General features: G+C 44.7%; 1 protein-coding gene across 3 annotated transcripts in view; it reads left to right on the top strand.

Annotated features, from left to right (window-relative positions):
* Positions 1 to 12,708, top strand: part of dnajc13 (DnaJ heat shock protein family (Hsp40) member C13) — a 148,487-nt gene that overhangs the window by 31,842 nt on the left and 103,937 nt on the right. For all 3 annotated transcript variants that reach the window (XM_081353369.1, XM_081353370.1, XM_081353371.1), the window contains exons 9-12: positions 6,135 to 6,226; positions 6,475 to 6,641; positions 7,660 to 7,739; positions 7,834 to 8,003. In XM_081353369.1, the coding sequence (XP_081209495.1) occupies positions 6,135 to 6,226; positions 6,475 to 6,641; positions 7,660 to 7,739; positions 7,834 to 8,003 (509 nt within the window). The remainder of the gene's footprint in view (positions 1 to 6,134; positions 6,227 to 6,474; positions 6,642 to 7,659; positions 7,740 to 7,833; positions 8,004 to 12,708) is intronic.

The following is a 12,708-nucleotide window of genomic DNA, read 5'->3' on the forward strand; positions in this document are numbered from 1 at the left end:
AGCAAATTATAGACCCATTTCAAATCTTCCTTTTATGTCTAAAATACTAGAAAAAGTTGTGTCCGCTCAACTGGGCTCTTTCTTGCAAGAAAATGACATCTATGAAAAGTTTCAGTCTGGGTTCAGGCCGCATCATAGCACTAAAACTGCGCTCGTTAAAATCACAAATTATTTACTATTAGCTTCTGACCAAGGCTGTATCTCAATACTAGTTTTACTTGATCTTAGTGCTGCGTTCGATACTATAGATCACACAATGCTCTTAGATCGACTACAAAATTATACTGGTGTTCAAGGACAAGCATTAAGCTGGTTTAGATCGTATTTATCTGACCGCTACCATTTTGTTTATTTAAATGGAGAAAAATCGATCATAACTCTAGTAAACTATGGAGTGCTGCAGGGATCTGTGTTAGGCCCTCTATTATTCTCAATATATATGCTGCCACTTGGAAATATTATAAGGAAATATGGAATTAGTTTCCATTGTTATGCTGATGACACTCAAATATATATTTCATCACGGCCAGATGAAAACGCTAAATTATCCAAATTGACAGAGTGTGTTAAAGATATAAAAGATTGGATGACGCGCAATTTTCTTTTATTAAATCCAGATAAGACAGAGGTACTACTTATCGGTTCAAAAAACCGCCCACAAATCCTCTCACAATACAACTTTAACATAGTAGGATGTCCTGTTACTTTATCCTCTACAGTAAAAGACCTGGGTGTTATACTAGACTGTAACCTGTCTTTTGAAAATCATGTTTCATATGTTACAAGAACAGCCTTTTTCCACCTTAGAAACATTGCTAAGCTACGTAATATTCTATCAGTTTCTGATGCAGAAAAGTTAGTTCATGCATTCATGACCTCGAGACTAGATTACTGTAATGCGTTATTAGCTGGTTGTCCTGCATCCTCAATAAACAAGCTACAGTTAGTCCAAAATGCCGCCGCTAGAGTTCTTACTAGATCAAGAAAATATGATCATATAACACCAATTTTATCATCACTACATTGGTTACCTATAAAGTTCCGTATTAATTACAAGGTATTGCTACTGACTTATAAAGCCCTAAACGGCTTAGCTCCAGTCTATTTAACGGATCTTCTATCGCCCTATAATCCATCGCGCTCTTTAAGATCACTAAATTCAAGGCTTTTGGTCATACCTAGGATATCCAGATCAACCAAAGGAGGGAGAGCATTTTCACATTTAGCTCCAAAACTCTGGAATAGTCTTCCGGATACTGTTCGTTGCTCAGACTCGCTCTCCCAGTTTAAAACTAGATTAAAGACGCATCTCTTCAGCCAGGCATTCATATAATATTTTAATCTTACAGTTAAATCCACTCTCTAGTTCATAAACGCCAGAGGAGAACTGGCCCCCGACTGAGCCTGGGTTCTCCCAAGGTTTTTTTTTCTCCATTAGGTCACCTGATGGAGTTTTTCGGTTCCTTGCCACTGTTGCCTTTGGCTTGCTCAGTTGGGGATATTTGGGGATATTTTATTTAATTTAATTAATCAATCAACAACGTTTTACGTTTTACACTAGAAACAATTGATGACATTGACATTGATGTATTATTTTAATTTAATACTGTGAAGCTGCTTTGATACAATCTGTGTTGTGAAAAGCGCTATATAAATAAACTTGACTTGACATCGGCACACACACACTCTAGACCGAACACATCAGCACACACACACTCTAGACCGAACACATCAGCACACACACACTCTAGACCGAACACATCAGCACACACACACTCTAGACCGAACACATCAGCACACACACACACACACACACTCTAGACCGAACACACACTCTAGACCGAACACACACTCTAGACCGAACACATCAGCACACACACACTCTAGACCGAACACATCAGCACACACACACACACTCTAGACCGAACACACACTCTAGACCGAACACATCAGCACACACACACTCTAGACCGAACACATCAGCACACACACACACACACACACACACACACACACACACACACACACACACACACACACACACACACACACACACACACACACACACACACACACACACACACACACTCTAGACCGAACACACACTCTAGACCGAACACATCAGCACACACACACTCTAGACCGAACACACACTCTAGACCGAACACATCAGCACACACACACTCTAGACCGAACACATAAGCACACAAACACACACTCTAGCCGAACACATCAGCACACAAACACACACTCTAGCCCGAACACACACTCTAGACCGAACACACACTCTAGACCAAACACATCAGCACACACACACTCTAGACCAGTGGTTCCCAAACCTGTCCTGAAGGCACCCCAACACTGCACATTTTCGTTGTCTCCCTAATCAAACACACCTGATTCAACTCATCAGCTCATTAACCCATGTGATAATGAACTGATGAGTTGAATCAGGTGTATTTGATTAGGGAGACAAAGAAAACGTGTAGAGTTGGGGTGCCTTCAGGACAGGTTTGGGAACCACTGCTCTAGACCGAACACATCAGCACACACACACTCTATTTCAATTTCAATTTCAATTTATTTATAAAGCACAAATAAGCACAACTTCCGTTGATCCAAAGTGCTGTACAGAGGATAAAAAAGACATGACGCAATACACTACAAAGATAGCAACAAGACAGTTGCTTCAACATTCAATTTGCATACGACAGATCAAATAGAAATGTCTTTAACCTCACTTTAAAAATGGCCAAAGTTGGTGCAGCTCTGATTTCAGGAGGGAGGCTATTCCAGAATCTAGGAGCGGCACTAGAAAAAGCCCTGTCTCCTCTAGTCTTAAGTTTTATTCTTGGAACCACCAGAAGGCCTAGGTTCGCAGACCTAAGAGCTCTTGATGGTTGATAAACAGTCAGTAAGTCCGTGAGGTATGATGGCGCCGTTGTGTGTGGCACGCCGTCTGCTGCTGTCGTCTGTGTATTTTAATACGTATTTTAATACGCTTATATTTATGTGGTTGTTGCTGCTATGGGGATAAGTTGCTTCAACATTGTTTGTATATGACCGGCAAATACTTTTAAATTTGCGTATATCCACTGAAGCACTACAGGATCACACACCTTCGCGATACTCACCTCCTCCTTTTCTGACGGAGATACCGGTGTGGCTACATCGATTACCACCATACTATGCCCCGGTGAACAGACGTCGGAAGAGACGGGGTAAGCGTGGCGGTGTGGCCGTCAAGCTCAAGATCCTGCTGCAGGCAAGCAGTAAGCTGAACATTAGGATCGATCGACTCAGCAAGGAAGGTGGTAGTAACCGTTCCTACGCTTGGCGTTCAAGCTTAGACGCCTATGCTTGGAATATACCTATTCTACCCAGCATGGGAGATCATGGGCCTCGACACCGCTCGCCTCATCTTCGCCGTCGCGGCGTTTCGGCTCATCTGCTCCGACCGCTGCGTAGAGCACCGCGACAGATGGAAGATCCTGTGCAGCTAAGGATGGCTCTGATTAACGCGAGGTCGGTGGTAAATAAAACTTTTATCATCAGAGATTTCTTCACTGCGCGATCATTAGACTTTCTATTCATCACTGAAACATGGCTTTCAAATGGAGACTTAACTCTTGGCTTGGCTACTATTTTTAAAGACTGTTTTCAATGTCGGACTATACAAAGAACTGCTTACAACAGCTTTGAACTACAGCTGCTTACGCTGGACTATAATTCTCCTATTGCTGTTGCTGTGGTCTATAGGCCCCCAAAGCCACATAAAGACTTTTTGAGTGATTTTGCTGACTTTTTAGGAGGTATTATGTCAAATTTTGAGAGATTTTTAATTCTGGGAGATTTTAATATTCATATATGTTGCCCCCAAAATTCATTTGTCAAAGACTTCATAAATTTAATAGAAGATTTTGACTTAGTGCAGCTGGTTACAAGACCTACACATATAAAGGGGCACACTCTTGACCTTATTTTGTCCCATGGGATACTGCTGAGTGAAATTGAGATATGCGATCATAGTTTCTCTGATCATAATCCTATTACATTCAGTATGCCTCTAGCACTCAACACTATAAATCTGTGTAAAACTGGCCTGAAGACACGGAGAATTACTGATGCTACCTCTACTGCCTTTGTTGAAGCTTTTGAGGAGCTCTTTAATTCCTGTCCTGAATTTGCTTCACCAGAACTGAACCCGGATGAACTACTTTATCATTTTGATTCTATCTGCAGTACTATTTTAGGTGATATAGCGCCATTGAGAATAAAACACCAAAAATCCATCTCTGAGCCCTGGGTGAATAATACTACTCTAGACCGAACACACACTCTAGACCGAACACATCAGCACACACACACTCTAGACCGAACACATCAGCACATAAACACACACTCTAGCCGGACACATCAGCACACACACACTCTAGACCGAACACATCAGCACATAAACACACACTCTAGCCGAACACATCAGCACACACACACTCTAGACCGAACACATCAGCACACAAACACACACTCTAGCCGGACACATCAGCACACACACACTCTAGACCGAACACATCAGCACATAAACACACACTCTAGCCGAACACATCAGCACACACACACTCTAGACCGAACACATCAGCACATAAACACACACTCTAGCCGAACACATCAGCACACACACACTCTAGACCGAACACATCAGCACACAAACACACACTCTAGACCGAACACACACTCTAGACCGCACACATCAGCACACACACACTCTAGACCGCACACATCAGCACACACACACTCTATACAGAGCACAAGCACACACACACACACACACACACACACACACACACACACACACACACACACACACACACACACACACACACACACTCTAGACCGAACACAAGCACATAAACATCTTCATTTTAAGTACATTTGTTACATTTTAACGATTAAAATAACTATTTTCAATCCATTTTACTTTAGTAATCTGATATATTTCAGAGTAAAACATGTTTAATTTTGGCTACACTTTATTTGAATGGTTCAGACATTCTGCTCACTATAAGACACTTCACAACTAAGTCCTGTTGAAGAGTCGGTCAGTGTCATCAGTGTCTGTTGAGGAGCATCATCATAAAGTGTTTGCAGATATTAAGTACTAAGTATTAAGCACTGCAGCTAACTTAAAATACTCCATTCTCGATCATACAAATGCGAGTAATGCAAACTGTAAAGAGTCTACTTTTATTTCTGTAAACTCAAAATAACAACAAACATTGTGTTCTGTAAAATAATGGAAGCAAACAGGAAGCGTTTTCTGCCGTCTCCGTCTCAACTGGAGAAGCTCAGCGTATACTTCACAGACATGAGGAATATATCTATAGAAAGCTTGAAATGTCTGCATTTGAATGAACGGATTTAAATGGAAAATAGATATTCTCAGATTATGTAATCCGTATGAAATGTGCATATAGGTGGAGATGACGAGTCAGCATCGTGACTTAATCTCTGCACCCGAAAACACAGAAAACATTACCAGTAAATGATTGAAATGTTTAAACAGTCTCTTTCTGTTTCTATCTTGATACACTCATAATCATTATGTTTGCCGGTGCGCTGTGGCCTTATGTGTGCGTTTGAGCGCTGATTAGGCTATACGTGTTATATATAGGCAGTTAAAGGCGCATTATTATGATTTATGGCTTGTTAATATATATAAACACGTGATTAGTTGACTAATGGCTTAAATGAACGGCTATTAGTCGACTAGAACAATCTTTTGTCGAGGGCAGCCCTACATAATCGAAATAATTTATATATAGAAATTTGGGCAACAAATTTAAAATAAGGTTCTGTTAGTTCACATGAATGGGCAATGAAAACGCTTCTACAGCATTTATTAATTTTATCTAATGTTAATTTTAGCATTCACTAATACATTAATCAAACCAGAAGCTGTATCTGATAAGATTACTGAACAGACCTGAGCTGACACAGCTGGACTCTTACTGTCAGTTACTGCACTAACCCTTACTTCTGAAGTGTGTTTATATTGTAACCAGAATGTGCTGACGTGGAGTGTGTTTGTGTATCTGTCTGTTTGTGTGTTTGTCTGTTTGTGTGTTTGTGTGCAGGTCTTTGCTCTGATCTGTGATGCGGAGAATCCTCAGGTCTTCAGCATGGAGTTTATCCGTGGTCAGATCCGGAAGTACTGCTCCACTGACAGGTGTCTGTGTGTGTGTGAGTCTGTGTGTGTGTGAGTCTGTGTGTGTGTGAGTCTGTGTGTGTGTGTGTGTGTGTGTGTGTGTGTGTGTGTGTGTGTGTGTGTGTGTGTGTGTGTGTGTGTGTGTGTGTGTGTGTGTGTGTGTGTGTGTGTGTGTGTGTGTGAGTGTGTGAGTGAGTGAGTCAGTGTGCAGGGACTCTCTGCCCTGCTCTCCTGATGTCAGCGTGCGTTTGACGCGTGTGTGTGTGCAGGGACTCTCTGCTGGCGAGTCTGCTGGACAGCGTGCGGGCGTCTGGGAACAGGGATGTGTGTGTGAAGATGGCGAGCTCGCGTCGGGGTCAGCGCTGGGGTCTGATCAGCACTCCTGTGGACGAGGAGGTGGAGAGTCTTCACCTCAGATTCCTCGCCGCGCCGCCCAGTACGACACACACACACATGCACACACTCTCATCGTTCAGTGTTTTACAAGATATGAAGAGAATTTTACTTTGTGATTTAGTGCACACACCTCATGCTGTCATCTGCTTTAGTGCTGTTAGCAGGAGGGCTGAACATTGATATTTATCTTTTAACTGTTAATGTGTGTGTGCATGTATACAGAATATATGTATTTATACTCATAGTCGTTTAAACGTTTGAGGTCAGTATCAGTAAGAGGGTTGTTTATATAAAGAAATTAATACTTAAATTCAGCAAGGACGTGACCGTAAAGACATTTATAATGTCACAAAGATTCTGTTTCAAACAAATACTGTTCTTTTAAACTTTCAATTCATCAAAGAATCCTGAAGAATAAAATGTATCAGTGTCCACAATAATATATAGCAACACAACTGTTTTCAACACTGATGATAATCATAAATGTTTCTTGATCATCAAATCCTCATATTAAAGTGATTTCTGAAGGATCATGTGACACTGAAGACTGGAGTAATGATGCTGAAAATTCAGCTTTGATCACAGGAATAAATTCACAACAGTTATTTTAAATTGCAATAATATTTCACTGTTGTTACTGTACTTTTTATCAAATAAACGCAGCCTTGGTGACAGAATATACTCTTTCAGAAACATTACCGACACCAAAAGCGGCAGATATGATAAAAAGGAGAATTAAAACACACTAAAAACTAAAGTAAATACATAAAAAAAATAATCAAATTAATAAAATAAAAATAATAATTCCAACTGCCACCATTGTTTTTTTCATTTTAGATCTGAAACACATTCACTTTGAATAATTTGATTCAATTCACATTTATTTGTATAGCGCTTTTCCCAATACACATCGTTTCAAAGCAGCTTTACAGACAGTACAGTTTAGAGTGATCTGTAATCAGAGGTGACTGTCTTAGTTATGCATTTCAGAAATGTATATAAATCACAGTTAACTAAAAATGTATATAATAACTAATGTTTTTTGTTCTTTACTCTAGATGGCAATTTTGCAGATGCCGTGTTCAGATTCAACGCCAACATTTCGTACAGTGGTGTGTTGCACGCCGTCACTCAGGACGTGAGTGTGTTCCCACAGCTCTCTGTGTGTGTGTGTGTGTGTGTGTGTTAACTGGGTTTCAGTGTGACCCGTCCTTCTGCTCTGTGTGTTATAGGGTCTTTTCTCAGAGAATAAAGAGAAGCTGATCAGCAATGCGGTGCTGGCTCTGCTGTCTCAGGACGTGGATCTGCCCGGGCCGAACGTGGAGCTGGAGGCCCAGTTTCAGGCCATCAGGAGACTTGTGGCGTCCAAAGCCGGTTTCCAGGCCTTCACACAGCTCCCGAAGTACGGCTCGTCCCACACCTCTGCTGCAGAGATGCACAAACACAAACTATCTGCATTCACACGCCAGATCAATCCGTTTATATCGCATTTAAATGCTTGAGATTAATGCAGTGTTGAGCTTAGACTGTGATACTCGTGTTTAGTTGGATCGACTCCTGCTTGATTTTTCACCGTATCCTCTCGGTTCACACTCACGTTGCCCTTCTCTGTATCTGCACATGTTTGTCTGGGTTGTAATGAAACCCCTCTGTTGTCCTAAGGTCTGGTCCCATGGGTGGACTCGAACCTGCAATGTAAATATTATTCATATATCTCAGTGTACCCTTTCTTTCTCTCATCCGTCCATCTGTCTCTCCATCAGCCTTCCTATCTGAAACCATTTTAAGGAAATCTTCATTTGTCTTGCTGTTTTACATTTCCCTTTTTTTAAACGCTTTACACCTGCTTTCTCTTAACTGTCATAAAACTGTCATAAATCATTTTATTGTGTTTCTCTGGGTCACTGAGATGTATGAATCGACTAGTTGTGTTCCTGTCCTCTATTTATACATCTACAATTCATTCAGTATTTGTTTAGAACCGTGCAAATATTGAATGGACTACCAGAAATCTCTCTCTCTCTCTCTCTCTCTCTCTCTCTCTCTCTCTCTCTCTCTCTCTCTCTCTCTCTCTCTCTCTCTCTCTCTCTCTCTCTCTCTCTCTCTCTCTCTCTCTCTCTCTCTCTCTCTCTCTCTCTATCTATCTACACTATATTGCCAAAAGTATTGGGACACCCCTCCAAATCATTGAATTCAGGTGTTCCAGTCACTTCCATGGCCACAGTTGTATAAATAAAGCACTAGGCATGCAGACGCTTCTACACACATCTGTGAATGAATAGGTCGCTCTCAAGAGCTCAGTGAACTCAAGCGTGGTACCGTGATCGGTTGCCACTTGTGCAATAAGTCCATTCGGGAAATTTCCTCACTACTAAATATTCCATGGTCAACTGATAGTGGTTTTATAACAAAGTGGAAGCAATTGACCTTTCGCTAAGCCACGCCCGAAAACCGCCACAGGCCAATCGTGGCTTAGCAACCGTAACTAGGCGCGGGAGGTCTGGCAAGCTTTCGAGTGAGGGAAACATGCTGAAGCGTTGTGCGTATGGATTGTGCAAATCTGATACCCGGTATCCTAAAAGTTTGGACAGGGTGGTGGATTTTGTTCCCTTCCCGAAACCTAAAACCCAATGGGAGAAATGCCGGGCGTCATCTTCATTTATATAGCGCTTTTAACAATGTAGATTGTTCCAGAGCAGCTTTACATTGATAATAGGAAATTAAAAGTAAAGTGTTTTGGCTTTATAGCAGCTCTAGAATAAAGTTATTGTCCAGCTTGTGGATCAAGCAGTGTGATTAAAGGCAAGACAGAGGCTCACTGACATAACTTAACGTTACTTAAAAATATATTTCAGCATTTTGTTAATCGACGGCCAAACTAGTACCCCAATCCGATCGCGACTCTCCCGTTGTTAGTTCTAGTAAAAGTAAAAGGTAGTTAGTAAAACGAGGGAACATCAGGGGGCTTGCCGGAGATCTCCAAGGAAAAGGTTGGTGTGCAAACTTAATCAGTTCATAACAGTAACGTTAGTCACTTGTGTGACCCACGACGTGAAAATGTTATCATTGCAAAGTGGTCAGGCTAATGTCTTGTGTTTATTCCACAATACTTATGGATAAGCTGTTTGATTTATAAATATTTGAATATTTTCAAATTTCATTTACCCTGCTGTGCATGCACAAAGCTGTTCCTCAATTTGTGTGTTTCCCATTTGAATGGTCAGCGTATGAGGCGCTGCTGCTTGTGCTGGGACCTAACGTTATAGGCTTTAGCTTCAATTTTGATGAAATTATTCTCTAATCATTTGCATATTATGTCGTGGATATAGCCCTTGAATGCATACTGCAGTCTTGCTCTCTCAGATTTTCACCTGTTCGCCGAAAATGACTAATTATCTCCTTGGGAATGTCTGAAACCAGTGCATACATACTGTAATAGATGTGCCAGGTGCAAAAGCTTGACAGGCGTAGCAACAGTAACTAAGGAGGGCGGGGCTTAGCGAAGGGTCAATTGGGAGCAACAGTAACTCAGTGGTAGGCTCCAACTTTCTGCAGGGGTGCAGTGGCGTAAAGCGAGGGATGCAGTGGAGTAAAGCGAGGGATGCAGTGGAGTAAAGCGAGGGGTGCAGTGGAGTAAAGCGTGGGATGCAGTGGAGTAAAGCGTGGGATGCAGTGGAGTAAAGCGTGGGATGCAGTGGAGTAAAGCGTGGGGTGCAGTGGAGTAAAGCGTGGGATGCAGTGGAGTAAAGCGTGGGGTGCAGTGGAGTAAAGCGTGGGGTGCAGTGGAGTAAAGCGTGGGATGCAGTGGTGTAAAGCGTGGGGTGCAGTGGAGTAAAGCCTGGGGTGCAGTGGTGTAAAGCGTGGGGTGCAGTGGAGTAAAGCGTGGGATGCAGTGGAGTAAAGCGTGGAGTGCAGTGGAGTAAAGCGTGGGGTGCAGTGGAGTAAAGCGTGGGATGCAGTGGTGTAAAGCGTGGGGTGCAGTGGAGTAAAGCCTGGGGTGCAGTGGTGTAAAGCGTGGGGTGCAGTGGAGTAAAGCGTGGGGTGCAGTGGAGTAAAGCGTGGGGTGCAGTGGAGTAAAGCGTGGGGTGCAGTGGAGTAAAGCGTGGGATGCAGTGGAGTAAAGCCTGGGGTGCAGTGGAGTAAAGCCTGGGGTGCAGTGGTGTAAAGCGTGGGGTGCAGTGGAGTAAAGCGTGGGATGCAGTGGTGTAAAGCGTGGGATGCAGTGGAGTAAAGCGTGGAGTAAAGCGTGGGGTGCAGTGGAGTAAAGCGTGGGGTGCAGTGGTGTAAAGCGTGGGGTGCAGTGGAGTAAAGCCTGGGGTGCAGTGGTGTAAAGCGTGGGGTGCAGTGGAGTAAAGCGTGGGGTGCAGTGGAGTAAAGCGTGGGGTGCAGTGGAGTAAAGCGTGGGATGCAGTGGAGTAAAGCGTGGGATGCAGTGGAGTAAAGCCTGGGGTGCAGTGGAGTAAAGCCTGGGGTGCAGTGGTGTAAAGCGTGGGGTGCAGTGGAGTAAAGCGTGGGATGCAGTGGTGTAAAGCGTGGGGTGCAGTGGAGTAAAGCGTGGGGTGCAGTGGAGTAAAGCGTGGGGTGCAGTGGAGTAAAGCCCGGGGTGCAGTGGAGTAAAGCCCGGGGTGCAGTGGAGTAAAGCCTGGGGTGCAGTGGTGTAAAGCGTGGGGTGCAGTGGAGTAAAGCGTGGGATGCAGTGGTGTAAAGCGTGGGGTGCAGTGGAGTAAAGCCTGGGGTGCAGTGGAGTAAAGCCTGGGGTGCAGTGGAGTAAAGCCTGGGGTGCAGTGGAGTAAAGCGTGGGATGCAGTGGAGTAAAGCGTGGGATGCAGTGGTGTAAAGCGTGGGGTGCAGTGGAGTAAAGCCTGGGGTGCAGTGGTGTAAAGCCTGGGGTGCAGTGGAGTAAAGCGTGGGGTGCAGTGGAGTAAAGCGTGGGGTGCAGTGGAGTAAAGCGTGGGGTGCAGTGGAGTAAAGCGTGGGGTGCAGTGGAGTAAAGCGTGGGGTGCAGTGGAGTAAAGCGTGGGGTGCAGTGGAGTAAAGCCTGGGGTGCAGTGGAGTAAAGCCTGGGGTGCAGTGGTGTAAAGCCTGGGGTGCAGTGGAGTAAAGCGTGGGGTGCAGTGGAGTAAAGCGTGGGGTGCAGTGGAGTAAAGCGTGGGGTGCAGTGGAGTAAAGCGTGGGGTGCAGTGGAGTAAAGCGTGGGGTGCAGTGGAGTAAAGCGTGGGGTGCAGTGGAGTAAAGCCTGGGGTGCAGTGGAGTAAAGCCTGGGGTGCAGTGGTGTAAAGCGTGGGGTGCAGTGGAGTAAAGCGTGGGATGCAGTGGTGTAAAGCGTGGGGTGCAGTGGTGTAAAGCGTGGGGTGCAGTGGAGTAAAGCGTGGGATGCAGTGGAGTAAAGCGTGGGATGCAGTGGAGTAAAGCCTGGGGTGCAGTGGAGTAAAGCCTGGGGTGCAGTGGAGTAAAGCGTGGGGTGCAGTGGTGTAAAGCGTGGGGTGCAGTGGAGTAAAGCGTGGGATGCAGTGGAGTAAAGCGTGGGGTGCAGTGGAGTAAAGCCTGGGGTGCAGTGGAGTAAAGCCTGGGGTGCAGTGGAGTAAAGCCTGGGGTGCAGTGGAGTAAAGCGTGGGGTGCAGTGGTGTAAAGCGTGGGGTGCAGTGGTGTAAAGCGTGGGGTGCAGTGGAGTAAAGCGTGGGATGCAGTGGAGTAAAGCGTGGGATGCAGTGGAGTAAAGCCTGGGGTGCAGTGGAGTAAAGCCTGGGGTGCAGTGGAGTAAAGCCTGGGGTGCAGTGGAGTAAAGCCTGGGGTGCAGTGGTGTAAAGCGTGGGATGCAGTGGTGTAAAGCGTGGGATGCAGTGGTGTAAAGCGTGGGGTGCAGTGGAGTAAAGCGTGGGGTGCAGTGGAGTAAAGCCCGGGGTGCAGTGGAGTAAAGCCCGGGGTGCAGTGGTGTAAAGCGTGGGGTGCAGTGGAGTAAAGCGTGGGATGCAGTGGTGTAAAGCGTGGGGTGCAGTGGAGTAAAGCCTGGGGTGCAGTGGAGTAAAGCCTGGGGTGCAGTGGTGTAAAGCGTGGGGTGCAGTGGAGTAAAGCGTGGGATGCAGTGGAGTAAAGCCTGGGGTGCAGTG

This window comes from Scardinius erythrophthalmus (assembly GCF_964197995.2).
Source record: "Scardinius erythrophthalmus genome assembly, chromosome: 22".
NCBI classification, from domain to species: Eukaryota; Metazoa; Chordata; class Actinopteri; order Cypriniformes; family Leuciscidae; genus Scardinius; species Scardinius erythrophthalmus.